This window comes from Chiroxiphia lanceolata, unplaced genomic scaffold (assembly GCF_009829145.1).
Source record: "Chiroxiphia lanceolata isolate bChiLan1 unplaced genomic scaffold, bChiLan1.pri scaffold_49_arrow_ctg1, whole genome shotgun sequence".
Taxonomy (NCBI): Eukaryota; Metazoa; Chordata; class Aves; order Passeriformes; family Pipridae; genus Chiroxiphia; species Chiroxiphia lanceolata.
In genome coordinates this window covers 203,390-220,242 of record NW_022476524.1, presented here as the reverse complement: position 1 = coordinate 220,242, position 16,853 = coordinate 203,390, and the positions used below count along the sequence as shown (strand labels likewise).

Sequence of the window (16,853 nt, the reverse complement as noted above, 5' to 3'; positions counted from 1 at the left end):
AGGTGCCCGCCCCCCGCCTACCCAGGGGTCCCCACCCAGTGAGTTCCACATCCCCGGGGTGCCCCTGCCCATCCAGAAGCCCCCTTTCTAGAGGTGCCCGCCCCCCTGCCCACCCAGGGGTCCCCACCCCGCGGGCTCCCCGGCCGCCCCCCGTCCCCCCCACGGCCGGAGGGGCACGGTGACAGCGTGGTGGGGGTGACAGCGTGGTGGGGGTGACAGCGTGGCGGGGGTGACAGTGTGGTGGGGGTGACAGCGCGGTGGGGGTGACAGCGTGGTGGGGGTGACAGTGTGGTGGGGGTGACAGCGTGGCGGGGGTGACAGTGTGGTGGGGGTGACAGCGCGGTGGGGGTGACAGTGCGATGGGGGTGACAGCGTGGCGGGGGTGACAGCGTGGTGGGGGTGACAGCGTGGTGGGGGTGACAGCGTGGCGGGGGTGACAGCGCGGTGGGGGTGACAGCGTGGTGGGGGTGACAGCGTGGTGGGGGTGACAGCGCGGTGGGGGTGACAGCGTGGTGGAGGTGACAGGGTGGTGGGGGTGACAGCGCGGTGGGGGTGACAGCGCGGTGGGGGTGACAGCGTGGTGGGGGTGACAGCGTGGTGGGGGTGACAGCGCGGTGGGGGTGACAGCGTGGCGGGGGTGACAGCGGCGCCGCTGCCCCGCCACCCGCCTTGCCCCGGGGCGCAGGCGGCACCCGAGATGTTTCCGTCGCGCCCCGGCCGCGCTTCCCTTCGCGCCGCCACCGCGTTTCCTCCCGCACCTGAACCCGCGCCCCGTCCCGGGCCCCCCCCCCGAGCCCCGGGGTGCTCACGGAGGGGCTGCTCGGGGTGGGGGACAGGGCCGGTGACACCCCCCTCGCCACGACCCCCCTCGGGGTGGCAGCGACCCGCGGGCACCTGCGGGACCTGCGGCTTCTTCGGCACCCGCCGGGTTCGGGGCAGCGGCATCCCCGATGCGCCAGGGGTCCGAACCCGGGCAGGGGAGGGGTGCGCCGGTATTTTTGGGGTCCCCACCCCGACTTGCGGCACCCCCCGGCCCCCCGCGGCACCCCCCGCCCTCCCCCGCAATCCCCCGGCCCCCCGCGAGATGCCGCGCCACCCCCTCGCCCCTCATCCCCCGCGCGTCCCCAGGGCCGGAGCATCCCCCGGGAGGGGTCGGGGGGTCCCGTCCGAGCGTCCCCCCCCGTGTCCCCCCGCGTTACCTCGGCTCTTCTCCGCCCGCTCCGACGCCCGCGCTCGGCCCCGGTTCCTGTCGCGGCTTCCCCATGTGACCGGGCAGGAGTTTCAGTCACACCCTCCTCACCTCCGCCTCTGCCCCGCCGGGGTGATTCGGCCCCGGGGACACGGCGGGGACCGGGGGGGCCACCACGGGCCGGCCCGGGGGGGTCAGCGCTCCCCGACGGCCGGAGGGAGGTTTTGGAGGCTGGAGGTGACAGGAATGTCCCCTCCCATCGCCCCCGTCCCCGAGCCTCAGTGTCCCCCGAGCCCTCCAGGGACCACCCCAAGTCCTGTCCTGGCACCGACTTTATTCTGGGGGATTTAGGGAGGATCTGGAGGGGTTTGGGGCGGCAGGGATGGACAGTTGGGCTGCTGGGGCTGGGCCAGGGCCCCTCCAGGCCGGTGGCCACCTAAGGTGGGCTCTGTCCAGGTCAGGGATCTGCTGGACCAGGGTCCATCTGGTGTCCTTTGGGCTGGAGTCACCTGGACCAGTGTCCACCCAGGCCAGTGTCCATCTGAGATGGCATCCATGGGGCTGGAGTCACCTGGACCAGTGTCCATCTGAGATGGCATCCGTGGGGCTGGAGTCACCTGGGCCAGTGTCCACCGAGGCCAGTGTCCATCTGAGATGGCATCTGTGGGGTTGGAGTCCATCTGGGCCAGTGTCCACCCGGGCCAGTGTCCATCTGAGATGGCATCCATGGGGCTGGAGTCACCTGGACCGGTGTCCACCCAGGCCAGTGTCCATCTGAGATGGCATCCATGGGGCTGGAGTCCACCTGGGCCAGTGTCCACCCAGGCCAGTGTCCATCTGAGATGGCATCTGTGGGGCTGGAGTCACCTAGGCCAGTGTCCACCCAGGCCAGTGTCCATCTGAGATGGCATCCGTGGGGTTGGAGTCCATCTGGGCCAGTGTCCATCCAGACCAGTGTCCATCTGAGATGGCATCCGTGGGGCTGGAGTCACCTGGGCCAGTGTCCACCCAGACCAGTGTCCATCTGAGATGGCATCCGTGGGGTTGGAGTCACCTGGGCCAGTGTCCACCCAGGCCAGTGTCCATCTGCACCAGGGTCCACCCAGGTTGGCTCCCATGGGGATGGATCCAACTGGGCCACCTTCTGACCACTGCTGGGTCAGAGTCCATCTGGATCAGGGTCCATCCATCTGGGATCCATGGGATTGGTGTCCATCTGGATCAGGGTCCATCCATCTGGGATCCATGGGATTGGTGTCCATCTGGATCAGGGTCCATCCATCTGGGATCTGTGGGATTGGTGTCCATCTGGATCAGGGTCCATCCATCTGGAATCCATGGGATTGGTGTCCATCTGGATCAGGGTCCATCCATCAGGGATCTGTGGGATTGGTGTCCATCTGGATCAGGGTCCATCCATCAGGGATCTGTGGGTTGGTGTCCATCTGGATCAGGGTTCATCCATCTGGGATCCATGGGATTGGTGTCCATCTGGATCAGGGTCCATCCATCAGGGATCTGTGGGTTGGTGTCCATCTGGATCAGGGTTCATCCATCAGGGATCTGTGGGATTGGTGTCCATCTGGATCAGGGTTTATCCATCTGGGACCCCTGGGATTGGTGTCCATCTGGATCAGGGTTTATCCATCTGGGATCCATGGGATTGGTGTCCATCTGGATCAGGATCCATCCATCTGGGATCCACGGCACTGGTGTCCATCTGGATCAGGATCCATCTGGGAGCCACGGCACTGGTGTCCATCTGGATCAGGATCCATCTGGGATCCACGGCACTGGTGTCCATCTGGATCAGGATCCATCTGGGATCCATGGGACTGGTGTCCATCTGGATCAGGATCCGTCTGGGATCCATGGGACTGATGTCCATCTGGACCTGGGTCCATCTGGCATCCACAGGACTGACATCCACAGGAGCAGGATCCATTTGGCATCCACAGGACCGACATCCACAGGAGCAGGGTCCGTCCAGCCCCTCCCCCACTGGCCCAGCATCCATCCAGCCCACGATCCAACCTCTCCAGCCCACGATCCAACCTCCCCGTCCAGCCCTGGACCCTCGGGCTGCTCCTCACTGGGGAGGGGAGAGGAACCACCGTCAGTCCCCAACATCCCTCCCACCACCCCCCATCCTCCGGCCGGGCCAACCCCCAAACGTGGGGTGTCCCCCGGCCGTGGGGACAGCCCCGGTGTCACCTGGAAGCCGGGCCAGCCCTGGATCTCCTGGAAGAGGGCGTTGCCGGGGCAGTCGGTGCGGCCGAGCTGGCGGTGCCCGTGCAGGGTGTAGTTCTGCAGGATGCGACCGGCGCGGACGGCGCAGGGCAGGAGCTCGTCCCGCACCAGGGCCAGCGTGTCGGGGTCGGGCAGGGCGGCCGAGAAGTCCCCGACGTAGCCCACCCCGAACCCTCTGGTGTTGTAGCCCTTGGTGTGGGCGCCCACCCAGTGCCACCCCCGGCCCTCGTACAGGTACCCGTCCGAGCCCACCACGAAGCTGCGGGGACACCACGGGGGACAGTGCTGGGGACAATGGGGGACACTGGTGGGGACAGTGGGGGACAGTGATGGGGACAATGGGGGACAGTGATGGGGACTGAGGGGGGAACAGGGATGGGACTGAGGAGGATAGTGATGAGGAATGAGGGGGGACAGTGGTGGGGACAATGGGGGACAGTGATGGGGACTGAGGGGGGACAGTGATGGGGACTGAGGGGGGACAGTGATAGGGATAATGGGGGACAGTGCTGGGGAATGGGGGGGACACTGGTGGGGACTGGGGGGGCCAGTGGTGGGGACAGTCAGGGGACAGGGATGGGACTGAGGAGGATAGTGATGAGGAATGAGGGGGGACAGTGGTGGGGACAATGGGGGACAGTGATGGGGACTGAGGGGGGACAGTGGTGGGGAAAATGGGGGGACAGTGTTGGGGACAATGGGGGACAGTGGTGGGGATTGAGGGGGGACAGTGATGAGGACAGTGGTGGGGACAATGGGGGACAGTGGTGGGGGTTGAGGGGGGACAGTGATGGGGATTGAGGGGAGACAATAATGGGGACAGTATGGGGGACAGTGGTGGGGACTGAGGGGAGACAATAATGGGGACAGTGGTGGGGACAATAGGGGGACAGTGGTGGGGACTGAGGAGGACAGTGATGAGGAATGAGGGGGACAATGGTGGGGACAATGGGGGACAGTAGTGGGGAAAATGGGGGGATGGTGGTGGGGACAATCAGGGGACAGTTGTGGGGACAATGGGGGACAGTGATGGGGACTGAGGGGGGACGGTCATAGGACTGAGGAGGACAGGGATGGGGATTGAAGGGGGGACACTGATGGGACTGGGGACAGGGATGGGGATTGAGGGGGGACAATGATGGGGCCAGTGGTGGGGACAATCGGGGGACAGTGATGGGACTGAGGAGGACAGGGATGGGGATTGAAGGGGGACAGTGGTGGGGACTGGGGGAGACAGTGGTGGGGAAAATGGGGGGACAGTGGTGGGGACAGTGGGGAACAGTGATGGGGACAGTGGTGGGGACAATCAGGGGACAGTGATGGGGATCGAGGGGGGACAGTGGTGGGGACTGGGGGGGACACTGGTGGGACAATGGGGGACAGTGATGGGGATTGAGGAGGGACAGTGGTGGGGACAGTGGTGGGGACTGAGGGGGACAGGGATGGGGATTGAAGAGGGACAGTGATGGGGACAATCAGGGGACAGTGATAGGGACTGGAGGGGACAGTGGTGGGAATTGAGGGAGGACAGTGGTGGGGACAATGGGGGACGGTGATGGAGACAGTGGTGGGGACTGGGGGGGACAGTGATGGAGAGAGTGGTGGGGACAGTGATGGGGTGTGAGGGGCACAGGGATGGGGTTGAAGGGGGACAGTGGTGGGGACAATCAGGGGACAGTGATGGGAGCAATGGAGGGACAGTGATGGGGATTGAGGGGGGACAGTGGTGGGGACAGTGGTGGGGACAATGGGGGACAGTGGTGAGGACAATGGGGGATAGTAATGGGACCAAGGGGGGACAGTCATGGGGACTGTGGGGTGTTCCAGGTCCCACAGAGGGTTCCAGGTCCCAGGGGGGTCCCAGATCCCACAGAAGGTTCTGGGTCCCAGGGGGGTTTTAGGTCCCCAGAAGGGTTCCAGATCCCATAGAGGGTTCTGGGTCCCAGGGGGGTTTTAGGTCCCCAGAAGGGTTCCAGATCCCACAGAGGGTTCTGGGTCCCAGGGAGGGTTCCAGGTCCCGGGGGGGTTCCAGGTCCCCGGGGGGGGGGGTGTTCCAGGTCCCAGGGGGGTTCCAGATCCCACAGAGGGTTCCAGGTCCCAGCGGGGTTCCAGATCCCACAGAGGGTTCTGGGTCCCGGGGAGGGTTCCAGGTCCCGGGGGGGGGTGGTTCCAGATCCCACAGAGGGTTCTGGGTCCCGGGGAGGGTTCCAGGTCCCGGGGGGGGGTCCCAGGGGCCCCGGGGGGTGTCAGGCACCTGTAGCCGATGTCGTCCCAGACGCGGGTGTCCTGGTGGAAGCTCTGCATGCTGCGCATGGCGCGGGCGCAGGCGCGGAACGAGCGGCACGGGGTGCCCGGCTCCAGGGTGTGGTGGATGAACACGGAGCCCAGCGGGAGGGTCAGCGGGCTGGGGGTGCCCCGGTACGGGCGGGCCCCCCACATGCAGCGGGGCACGATGGTCGGGCACTCTGGGGGGCACAGGGGCGCTCAGCCGGGCCCTCGGGGACACGGCGGGGGGGGTCTCGGGGACAGGGGGGGCACAGGGTGTCTGCCTGGCTGAGGAACCCCTTGGGGACACGGTGGTGGGGTCTGGGGGACAGGGGGGCACCTGCCTGGCTGAGGAACCCCTTGGGGACACAGTGGGGGGTTCTTGGGGACAGGGGGGCACCTGCCCAGCTGAGGAACCCCTTGGGGATGTGGCAGTGGGGGGTTCTTGGGGACAGGGGGAGCACCTGCCCAGCTGAGGAACCCCTTGGGGACACGGCAGTGGGGTCTGGGGGACAGGGGGGCACCTGCCCAGTTGAGGAACCCCTTGGGGACACGACAGTGGGGTCTGGGGGACAGGGGGGGCAAAGGGTGCCTGTCCAGCTGAGGAACCCCTTGGGGACACAGTGGGGGGGTCTGGGGGACAGGGGGGCACCTGCCCAGCTGAGGAACCCCCTGGGCACACGGTGGGGGGTTCTTGGGGACAGGGGGGCACGGGGTATCTGCCTGGTTGAGGAACCCCTTGGGGACACGGTGGGGGGTCCTTGGGGACAGGGGGGGCACCTGCCCAGCTGAGGAACCCCTTGGGGACACAGTGGGGGGTTCTTGGGGACAGGGGGGGCACCTGCCCAGCTGAGGAACCCCTTGGGGACACGGCAGTGGGGTCTGGGGGACAGGGGGGGCACAGGGGAGCACCTGCCCAGCTGAGGAACCCCTTGGGGACATTGCGGGGGGTCTGGGGACGGGGGGGCACAGGCGGCCACCTGCCCAGCTGAGGAACCCCTTGGGGACACAGTGGGGGGTCTGGGGGACAGGGGGGCACCTGCCCAGCTGAGGAACCCCCTGGGGACACGGCAGTGGGGTCTCGGGGACAGGGGGCCACAGGGGGGCACCTGCCCAGCTGAGGAACCCCTTGGGGACGTGGCAGTGGGGTCTGGGGGACAGGGGGGCACCTGCCCAGCTGAGGAACCCCTTGGGGACGTGGCAGTGGGGTCTGGGGGACAGGGGGGCACCTGCCCAGCTGAGGAACCCCTTGGGGACTTGGCAGTGGGGTCTCGGGGACAGGGGGGCACCTGCCTGGCTGAGGAACCCCCTGGGGACACGGTGGTGGGGTCTCGGGGACAGGGGGGCACAGGGGGCACCTGCCCAGCTGAGGAACCCCTTGGGGACACGGTGGTGGGGTCTGGGGGACAGGGGGGCACCTGCCTGGCTGAGGAACCCCTTGGGGACACGGCAGTGAGGTCTGGGGACAGGGGGGGCACAGGGGGGCATCTGCCCAGCTGAGGAACCCCTTGGGGACACAGTGGGGGGTTCTTGGGGACAGGGGGGCACCTGCCCAGCTGAGGAACCCCTTGGGGACACGGTGGTGGGGTCTGGGGGACAGGAGGGCACAGGGGGGCACCTGCCCAGCTGAGGAACCCCTTGGGGACACGGCAGTGGGGTCTGGGGGACAGGAGGGCACAGGGTGGCACCTGCCCAGCTGAGGAACCCCTTGGGGACACGGCAGGGGGGGTCTCGGGGACAGGGGGGCACCTGCCCAGCTGAGGAACCCCGGTGCCCTCCCCCCGTACCCACGTAGCGCCGGGTGAACTCCCCCGCCGCTCTCCGGGCCACGGTCGCCACCTCGCCGGGCCCCACGCCCTCCAGCAGCCCCCGCGTGGGGGGCAGGACCCTCAGCAGCTCCAGCACGGCCACCAGCTCCTCCTCCAGCTTCCCCGGCCCCGCCAGCGCCCCGAAATCCCGCCGCCTGTAGCTGCTGGGGGGTCTCCCCCTCTCCGAGCCGTTGCCCGTCCCGTAGTAGCCCCGCAGGAGCTCGGCGAGCGGGGCGGGCTCCCGGGCCAGGTGGGCGCCCAGGACCACCCCGTCCATCGCCCCGTTGGCCACGGCGTCGGGTACGGGGGTCGGGGGGCCCGCCAGGGTGTAGTTTTGGGGGTCGTCCACGTCGTCCCAGCAGCCGCCGGGTCCCAGCGCGGCTCCGTCGCCGTCGCCGCCCCGCGCCAGGAGGAAGGATGTCCCCAAAACCTCGGCCACCGTGACGGCCAAGAGCGGGTCGAGGGGCGGCCGGAGGGTGGGCAGGGGGTCCCAAGGGCCCTCCGAGCCCCCCCCGAGCCTGAGCCCCGCCTCGAGGCCGGCCAGGAGGGGCCCGAGGGCCACCGTGGAGCCGTCGGGGGCCAGCACGGCCCCGCGCTCGGGGGCCGCGGGCTCGGGCCGGAGGAGTTCCCGGAGGAGCTGCCACTGCTCGGGGGGCAGCGCTGCGGGGGCCGGGGGGGGCTCGGGGGGCTCTCCCAGCACGGCGCGGCACCCCGGGGTGCTGCAGACCCCCAGGGCCCGAACCAGAGCCGGGACAGAGCCCGGGGAGCCCCCCCGGGCCGGGGATTCCAGCGCGTCCAGGATCTGAACCAGCGAGTCCATGTGGCGAGGGGGGAGACCTGCGGGGACAGCCCGGGGAGGGCAGGGGGGGCACGGGGAAAGGGTGGGAGGGGGTTTGGGTGGGGGGGGAGTGCAGTAAATGTAGGGGGAAAGGAACCAAAATTGGGGGAAAGGATCCAAAACTGGGGGAAAGGATCCAAAATCGGGGGAAAAGACCCAAAAGTGGGGGAAAGGGACCCAAACCAGGGGAAAAGACCCAAGGGGGGAGACCTGCGGGGACAGCCCGGGGAGGGCAGGGGGGGCACGGGGAAGGGGTGGGAGGGGGTTTGGGGGGGGGGGGGGAGTGCAGCAAATGTAGGGGGAAAGGAACCAAAATTGGGGGAAAGGATCCAAAACTGGGGGAAAGGATCCAAAATCGGGGGAAAAGACCCAAAACTGGCGGAAAGGATCCAAACCAGGGGGAACAGATCCAAGGGGGGAGACCTGCGGGAACAGCGAGGGGAGGGCAGGAGGGGCACGGGGAAGGGGAGGGAGGGGTTTTGGGGTGGGGAGAGTGCCCTAAAAATAGGGGGAAAGGAGCCAGAACAGGGGGAAAAGACCCCAAACCGGGGGAAAGGATTCAGAACTGGGGGAAAGGGACTCAAAAGTGGGGGAAAGGATCCAAAATTGGGGGAAAGGGACCCAAACCAGGGGGAAAAGATCCAAGGGGGGAGACCTGGGGGGACAGTGAGGGGAGGGGAGGGTAGGTCAGGAGGTAGGGGTGTCCTAGGGAAGGGGAGGGAGGGGGTTTGGGGTGGGGAAAGTGCGCCAAAAATAGGGAGAAAGGAGCCAAAATAGGGGGAAAGGGACCCAAACCAGGGAGGAAAAGACCCAAAACTGGGGGAAAGGGACCAAAACTGGGGGAAAGGATGCAAAATTAGGGGAAAAAGACCCAAACCAGGGGGAAAGGATCCAAAACTGGGGGAAAGGATCCAAAACTGGGGGAAAGGATCCAAAATCAGGGTAAAAGACCCAAAAGTGGGGGAAAGGGACCCAAACCAGGGGAAAAGACCCAAGGGGGGAGATCTGGGGGGACAGCCCGGGGAGGCAGGGGGGACACGGGGAAGGGGAGGGAGGGGGTTTGGGGTGGGGGGAGTGCAACAAATGTAGGGGGAAAGGAGCAAAACCGAGGGAAAGGATCCAAAACTGGGGGAAAGGATCCAAACCGGGGGGAAAAGACCCAAGAGGGGAGATCTGGGGGGACAGTGAGGGGAGGGCAGGGTGGGTCAGGGGGTGGGGGTGTGCCGGGGAAGGGGACGGAGGGGGTTTGGGGTGGGGGGAGTGCAACAAATATAGGGGAAAAGGAGCCAAAACCAGGGGAAAAAAACCAAAACCGGGGGAAAGGATCCAGAACTGGGGGAAAGGGACACAAACCAGGGGAAAAAGACCCAAAACTGGGGGAAAGGGACCCAAACCAGGGGGGACAGCGAGGGGAGGGGAGGGCAGGTCAGGGAGTGGGGGGGTCCTGGAGAAGGAGAGAGAGGTGGAGTGGGGGGATGCACCAAAAACAGGGGGAAAGGACCCAAAATACGGGGAAAGGACCCAAAAACCAAAGGGGAAAGACCCAAAACTGGGGGGAAGGGATTCAAACGGGTGACACGAGGTGCTGTGGAGTGTTGTGTTGAGGTGTGTTGAGGTGTGTCATGGGGTGCTGTGGCATGTTGTGGTATGTTGTGGGGTGTCATGGGGTGCTGTGGGTCCTCTGGGGTGCTGTGGGGTGCTGTGTGGTGTTGTGGGGTGTCATGGGGTGCCGTGGGTGCTGTGGCATGTTGTGGCATGTTGTGGAGTGTTGTGGGGTGTCATGGGGTGCTGTGGGTGCTGTGGCATGTCGTGGCATGTTGTGGTACGTCGTGGCATGTTGTGGCATGTTGTAGCATGTCGTGGCATGTTGTGGCATGTTCCTACCTGTGCCGGGGCGGGCGCAGACGCTCAGCACCAGGAGCAGCCACGGGAACATCCTGCGGGACACGGGAATGTCCTGCGGGACACGGGAATGTCCTGTGGGACACGGGAATGTCCTGTGGGACACGGCCCCGGTGTGGGGACCTTGGGGACTTTGTCCCCTCTGGGGGCGGGGGGACGGGGACACACGGGGAGGGGACAGTGACACACGGGGAGGGGACAGGGACACACGGGGAGGGGGACAGTGACCCTCGGGGGAGGGGACAGGGACACACGGGGAGGGGACAGTGACACACGGGGAGGGGACAGGGACACACGGGGAGGGGACAGGGACACAGGGGGAGGGGACAGGGACACACAGGGGGGACAGGGACACACGGGGGGGGGACAGGGACACACGGGGAGGGGGACAGTGACCCTCGGGGGAGGGGACAGGGACACACGGGGGAGGGGACAGGGACACACGGGGAGGGGGACAGGGACACCCGGGGGGACAGGGACACATGGGGTAGGGGAGACAGTGACCCTCGGGGGAGGGGACAGGGACACACGGGGGGGGGACAGGGACACACGGGGAGGGGACAGGGACACACGGGAGGGGGGAGACAGTGACCCTCGGGGGAGGGGACAGGGACACACGGGGGGGGACAGGGACACACGGGGGGACAGGGACCCTCGGGGGAGGGGAACACAGGGACCCTCGGGGGAGAGGACAATGACACACGGGAACGGGGACAGTGACCCTCGGGGGAGGGGACAGGGACACACGCGGAGGGGACGGCACACTCGCCAGGGGACGATGCCACCACGCGTGGGGGGACAATGCCACCATTCTCGCGGGGACGCTGCCACCAGGACCCACGGCAGGCGACGCTGCCACCTGGACGCGCCCGGTGCCACCCCCGGCGGGGACATGTGACCCCACGGGTGACACCGCCCACGGCCCGACCCTTGCCCTGCGTGTCCCCGAAGCTCTGCCATGGCGGTGGCCGCGGCTCTGGGTCCCCTGGGCGCGGTGGCCCTGGGCACCCTGGGCACCCTGGCGCTGTCGCTGCTGCTGCGCTGGCTTTGGGACGCGGCGGTGGCTGTCGCCCGCTTCCGGGCCACTTGCCGCCAGCTGAACAGGTTCCCCCTCCCGCCCTGGCGCAACTGGCTGCTGGGACACACCGGCGTGGTGAGGGGACAGCGGGGACAGCGGGGACAGCGGGGACGGGGGGTGGCACCCGGGAGAGGTGGCAGGGAAAGGGTGGTGGCACCTTGGGGGGGACGGCGGGGACAGGGCGGTGGCACCTCGGGGGGGACGGCGGGGACAGGGCGGTGATGGCCGGGGGGTGGACAGGGACAAGGGTGGCACCTGGTGGTGGCAGCGGGAACAGGTCTGGGGAAGTGTCAGGGACACCCGGGGGGGGGACAGGGACACGGGAATGTCCTGCGGGACTCGGGAATGTCCTGCGGGACGCGGGAATATCCTGCGGGACGCGACACGGGAATATCCTGCGGGACACGGCTCCGGTGTGGGGACCTTGGGGACTTTGTCCCCTCTGGGGCGGGGGGATGGGGACACTCGGGGAGGTGACAGTGACACACGGGAGCGGGGAGACAGTGACCCTCGGGGGAGGGGACAGGGGCACACGGGGGGACAGGGACACGCACGGGGGGAGGGGACAGGGACACACGGGGGGACAGGGACACATGGGGGGACACGGGGACACACGGGGGGGACACGGGGACACACGGGGGACATGGGGACACATGGTGGTACCTCTGGGGGGACAGAGGGGACAGGGTGGTGGCACCTGGGGATGAACGTGTCCCTAAGGCACGCTGAGGACACGCATGTCCCCACGGCTGTCCCCAAGCTGGGAACACACGTGTCCCCATGGCTGGCAGTGCCCCCCAGGTCACCCGTGTCCCCGGGTGTCCCCAGGCCGGGATCACAGGTGTCCCATGACTGGGATCACAGGTGTCCCCCGGTGTCCCCAAGCCAGGCTCACCCGTGTCCCTGGTGTCCCCAAGCCGGGATCACAGGTGTCCCCAGTGTCCCATGGCTGGGATCACAGGTGTCCCCAAGCTGGGATCACAGGTGTCCCCAGGTCTGGGATCACAGAGGTGTCCCAAGGCTGGCAGTGCCCCCGTGGTCACCCGTGTCCCCAGTGTCCCCGTGTCCCATGACTGGGATCACAGGTGTCTCAAGGCTGGCAGTGCCCCCGTGGTCACCCATGTCCCCACTGTCCCCAGGCCAGGATCACAGGTGTCCCATGACTGGGATCACACATGTCCCATGGCTGGCAGTACCCCCATGGTCACCCGTGTCCCGTGCTGTCCCCGTGTCCCCAGGCTGGGATCACGTGTGTCCCCAAGACTGGCAGTGCCCCCGTGGTCACCCGTGTCCCGTGCTGTCCCCGTGTCCCCAGGCTCAGAGCACGGAGCAGGGCCTGCAGGCCGTGGACGCGCTGGTGGCCCAGTACAGCCACGGTTGCCTGTGGTGGGCACTGCCCTGGTTGCCCGTCCTGCGCCTCTTCCACCCCTCCACCCTCCGGCCCCTCCTCAGCGCCTCAGGTAGGACACGGGGCCACCAGACCTGTCCCCAGGGCCACCAGTCATGTCTCAAGGCCACCAGTTGCGTCCCCAGGGCCACCAAACATGTCCCCAGGGCCACCAGACACCTCCCCAGGGCCACCAGACACGTCCCCAGGGCCACCAAACATGTCCCCAGGGCCACCCCAGCTGTCACCAGGGCCACCAGTCACGTCCCTGGGCCACCAAACATGTCCCCAGGGCCATCAGATGTGTCCCCAGGGCCATGAGACATGTCCTCAGGGCCACCAGATGTGTCCCCAGGGCCACCAGTTGCATCCCCAGGACCATGAGATACGTCCTCAGGGTCACCAGACACGTCCTCAGGGCCACTAGTTATGGCCCCAGGGCCACCCCAGTTGTCCCCAGGGCCACCAGATATGTCCCCAGGGTCACCAGACACATCCCCAGGGCCACTAGTCATGTCCCCAGGGCCACCAGTCATGTCCCCAGGGCCACCAATCGTGCCCCCAGGGCCACCAAACATGTCCCCGGGGCCACCAGTCATGTCCCCAGGGTCACCGATCGTGGCCCCAGGGCCACCAGTTGCGTCCCCAGGGCCACCAGACACCTCCCCAGGGCCACCAGACACCTCCCCAGGGCCACCAAACATGTCCCCAGGGCCACCCCAGCTGTCACCAGGGCCACCAGTCACGTCCCTGGGCCACCAAACATGTCCCCAGGGCCATCAGACGTGTCCCCAGGGCCACGAGACATGTCCTCAGGGCCACCAGATGTGTCCCCAGGGCCACCAGTTGCATCCCCAGAACCATGAGATACGTCCTCAGGGTCACCAGACACGTCCTCAGGGCCACTAGTTATGGCCCCAGGGCCACCCCAGCTGTCCCCAGGGCCACCAGATATGTCCCCAGGGCCACGAGACACATCCCCAGGGCCACTAGTCATGTCCCCAGGGCCACCAGTCATGTCCCCAGGGCCACCAATCGTGCCCCCAGGGCCACCAAACATGTCCCCGGGGCCACCAGTCATGTCCCCAGGGTCACCGATCATGGCCCCAGGGCCACCAGATGTGTCCCCAGGGCCACCAGTTGCGTCCCCAGGGCCACCAGTCATGTCCCCAGGGCCACCAGTTGTGTCTCCAGGGCCACCCCAGCTGTCCCCAGGGCCACTCCGTCTGTCATTGAGGCTGGCACGGTCACCTGGTGGTGGTCACTGACCCAACCCCTGGGGTCCCCAGAGTTGTCCCCCATGCCCAATTGGTGGTCACCAACCTGTCCTTGAGGGTGCCCAGGGCCACCCACAGGTGTCCCCAGGGCCACCCACAAGTGTCACCAGGGCCAGCACGGTCACCTGGCAGTGCCCAGGCACCCACACTGTGGTGGCCACCAGCCCAACCCCTGGGGACCCCAGAGTTGTCACCTCTGGCCAGTTGAAATGCCACCCCGTGGTGGCCACCAACCTGTCCTGGAGGGTGCCCAGGGCCACCCAAAGGTGTCACCCACAGCCAGTTGAAATGCCACCCCATGGTGGCCACCAACCTGTCCTTAAGGGTCCCCAGGGTCACCCAAAGGTGTCACCCATGGCCAGGCCAAATGCCACCCCGTGGTGGCCACCAACCTGTCCTTGAGGGTGCCCAGGGCCACCCAAAGGTGTCACCGTGGTCGGTCCATGGTTGTACCCCAACCCTCACCCCCATGGTGGCCCTGGGTGCTGGCAGAGGGTCCCCACCCCGAGTGTCCCCACCCAAGGGGATGCGATGCCACCTTGGTGACCCCTTGCCCACCCTGGTGGCCCCCTGCCCACCCTGGTGGCCCCTTGCCCACATGGTGGTCCCTTGCCCACCCTGGTGGCCCCTTGCCTATATGGTGACCCCCTGCCCACCCTGGTGGCCCCCTGCCCACCCTGGTGGCCCCTTGCCCATATGGTGGCCCCCTGCCCACCCTGGTGGTCCCTTGCCCACCCCGCCCCCCTCTCCCCCAGCCTTCGTTGCCCCCAAGGATGAGATGTTCTACGGATTCCTCAAGCCCTGGTTGGGTGAGTGGGGGCTGGAGAGGGGGCAGGGCGGGGGCAGCACCCCTGGGTGTCCCCTGGATTGAGTCAGGGGTCTCCCAGGGACAGGGGCAGCACCCTGGGTGGTCCTGGATGGGGTTGGGGGTCTCAGAGGAGGAGGCAGCACCCCTGGGTGGTCCCGGGTGGATCTGGGGGTCTCCCAGGGACAGGGGCAGCACCCTGGGTGGTCCTGGATGGGGTTGGGTGTCTCAGAGGAGGGGGCAGCACCCCTGGGTGCCCCCTGGATTGAGTCAGGGGTCTCCCAGGGACAGGGGCAGCACCCTGGGTGGTCCTGGATGGGGTTGGGGGTCTCAGAGGAGGGGGCAGCACCCCTGGGTGACCCCTGGATTGAGTCAGGGGTCTCACAGGGACAGGGGCAGCACCCCGGGTGGTCCTGGATGGATCTGAGGGTCTCATAGGGACAGGGGCAACACCGCTGGGTGGTCTCAAATGGGTCTAGGGGTCTCCCAGGGACAGAGGCAGCACCTCTGGGTGGTCCTGGAAGGATCTGGGGGTCTCCCAGGGACAGAGGCAGCACCCCTGGGTGCCCCCTGGATTGAGTCAGGGGTCTCACAGGGACAGGGGCAGCACCCCTGGGTGGTTCTGAAAGGACCTGGGGGTCTCCCAGGGACAGGGGCAGCACCCCTGGGTGGTCCTGGAAGGATCTGAGGGTCTCACAGGGACAGGGGCAGCACCCCTGGGTGGTCCCAGATGGGGTTGGGGGTCTCAGAGGAGGGGGCAGCACCCCTGGGTGGATCTGAAAGGACCTGGGGGTCTCACAGGGACAGGGGTAGCACCCTTGGGTGGTCCTGGAAGGATCTGGGGGTCTCAGAGGAGGGGGCAGCACCCCTGGGTGATCCCAGATGGGTGTAGGGGTCTCCCAGGGACAGGGGCAGCACCCCTGGGTGGTCCCGGATGGCTCCGAGTGTCCCCCCCGGGTGAGGGGGCAGCAGGGACGGGGTGCAGCCCCCCTGGGTGCCCCCCGGCCATCCCCGGGTGTCCCCCCCAGGGGAGGGGTTGCTGCTGAGCCGCGGGCAGAGGTGGGCGCGGCACCGGCGGCTCCTGACCCCGGCGTTCCACGGGGACGTGATCCGGGGATACGCGGGAATCTTCAACCAGAGCACCCGCGTCCTGCTCGTGAGCGCCCCGGGCTGCACCCCCAAATCTGAGCTGCACCCCCGAATCTGAGCTGCACCCCCAAATCTGAGCTGCACCCCAAACCCTGCCCTGAATCCTCAAATCTGCCCTGCACCCCCGAATCTGAGCTGCACCCCAAACCCTGCCCTGAATCCTCAAATCTGTCCTGCACCCCCAAATCTGCCCTGCGCCCCAAATCTGAGCTGCACCCCAAACCTACCCTGCACCCCCAAATCCTGCCCTGCACCCCCAAATCTGACCTGCATCCCAACCCTGCTCTGCACCCCCAAATCTGCCCTGCACCCCCAAATCTGACCTGCACCCCCAAATCTACCCTGCACCCTCAAATCTGTCCCACACCCCTATCCCTGCCCTGCACCCCCAAACCCTGCCCTGAGCCCCCAAATCTGCCCTGGACCCCCAAATATGTCCTGGACCCCACCCTGTGCTGCACCCCAAGATCTGTTCCTGCACCCCAAACCCTGTCCTGCACCCTGAGACCTGTTCCTGCACCCCAATCCCTGTTCCTGCACCCCAATCCCTTCCCTGTCCCGCTCCCAACCCCCATCCCTGTCCCTTCCCGACAACCCCCGACCCCGTGCGTGTCCCCCCAGACACCCCCCGACCCCATCCGTGTCCCCCTCCGACACCCCCTGACCCCATCCCTGTCCCTCCCGACACCCCCCGACCCCATCCATGTCCCCCCCGGCACCCCCCGACCCCATCCCTCTCCCCCCCGACCCCATCCCTGTCCCCCCCGACCCCATCCGTGTCCCCCCGACACCCCCCGACCCCATCCCTGACCCCCCCGACCCTCCCCGACCCCATCCCTGCCCCCCTCGACAGCCCCCGACCCCATCCCTGTCCCCCCCGAGACCCCCTGACCCCATCCCTGACC

General features: G+C 67.3%; 3 protein-coding genes across 9 annotated transcripts in view; 1 reads left to right on the top strand and 2 right to left on the bottom strand.

Moving 5' to 3' along the window:
* Positions 1-1,506: 1,506 nt before the first annotated feature.
* Positions 1,507-2,591, bottom strand: LOC116781654. 5 transcript variants are annotated; one of them, XM_032677336.1, is made up of 6 exons: positions 2,244-2,591; positions 2,136-2,213; positions 2,057-2,088; positions 1,932-2,026; positions 1,807-1,901; positions 1,507-1,730 (listed from the first exon to the last, which is right to left on the bottom strand). In XM_032677336.1, the coding sequence occupies exons 1-6, from the start codon at positions 2,357-2,359 to the stop codon at positions 1,523-1,525; spliced, it is 624 nt and encodes a 207-aa protein (XP_032533227.1). In that variant the 5' UTR covers positions 2,360-2,591; the 3' UTR covers positions 1,507-1,522. The 5 variants fall into 5 exon arrangements, with proteins under 5 accessions (XP_032533227.1, XP_032533226.1, XP_032533224.1 ...); XM_032677335.1 differs by having other exon boundaries at positions 1,761-1,901; positions 1,948-2,088; XM_032677333.1 differs by having other exon boundaries at positions 1,507-1,838; positions 1,886-2,088.
* Positions 2,592-3,147: 556 nt separating this feature from the next.
* PGLYRP2 (peptidoglycan recognition protein 2) lies at positions 3,148-11,758 on the bottom strand. Of its 3 annotated transcripts, none has more exons than XM_032677330.1 (6): positions 11,713-11,758; positions 10,235-10,359; positions 7,492-8,349; positions 5,694-5,904; positions 3,404-3,698; positions 3,148-3,281 (listed from the first exon to the last, which is right to left on the bottom strand). In XM_032677330.1, exons 2-6 carry the CDS (start codon positions 10,284-10,286, stop codon positions 3,279-3,281), a joined length of 1,419 nt encoding a protein of 472 aa, XP_032533221.1. In that variant the 5' UTR covers positions 10,287-10,359; positions 11,713-11,758; the 3' UTR covers positions 3,148-3,278. The 3 variants fall into 3 exon arrangements, with proteins under 3 accessions (XP_032533221.1, XP_032533220.1, XP_032533222.1); XM_032677329.1 differs by having other exon boundaries at positions 10,235-10,344; positions 11,678-11,752; XM_032677331.1 differs by having other exon boundaries at positions 10,235-10,344; positions 11,658-11,730.
* Positions 11,016-16,853, top strand: part of LOC116781652 (cytochrome P450 4F22-like) — a 15,000-nt gene continuing 9,162 nt past the window's right edge. The window contains 4 exon segments of the mRNA XM_032677328.1: positions 11,016-11,405; positions 12,646-12,790; positions 14,750-14,803; positions 15,828-15,955. Of these exon segments, the coding sequence (XP_032533219.1) occupies positions 11,211-11,405; positions 12,646-12,790; positions 14,750-14,803; positions 15,828-15,955 (522 nt within the window). The 5' untranslated portion in view covers positions 11,016-11,210.

Coding starts and splice junctions, on each gene's coding strand:
- LOC116781654 (XM_032677332.1), bottom strand. CDS start 2,359: ATGGACTCTGACCCAGCAGTGGTCAGAAGGTGGCCCAGTTGGATCCAT. Junction 2,214..2,243: donor CTGGGTGGACACTGGCCCAG/GTGACTCCAACC, acceptor ATGCCATCTCAG/ATGGACACTGGTCTGGGTGG. Junction 2,027..2,072: donor TCAGATGGACACTGGCCTGG/GTGGACACTGGC, acceptor ATGCCATCTCAG/ATGGACACTGGCCTGGGTGG.
- PGLYRP2 (XM_032677330.1), bottom strand. CDS start 10,286: ATGTTCCCGTGGCTGCTCCTGGTGCTGAGCGTCTGCGCCCGCCCCGGC. Junction 8,350..10,234: donor CTGCGCCCGCCCCGGCACAG/GTAGGAACATGC, acceptor CTGTCCCCGCAG/GTCTCCCCCCTCGCCACATG. Junction 3,699..5,693: donor TGGGACGACATCGGCTACAG/GTGCCTGACACC, acceptor GTGTCCCCGCAG/CTTCGTGGTGGGCTCGGACG.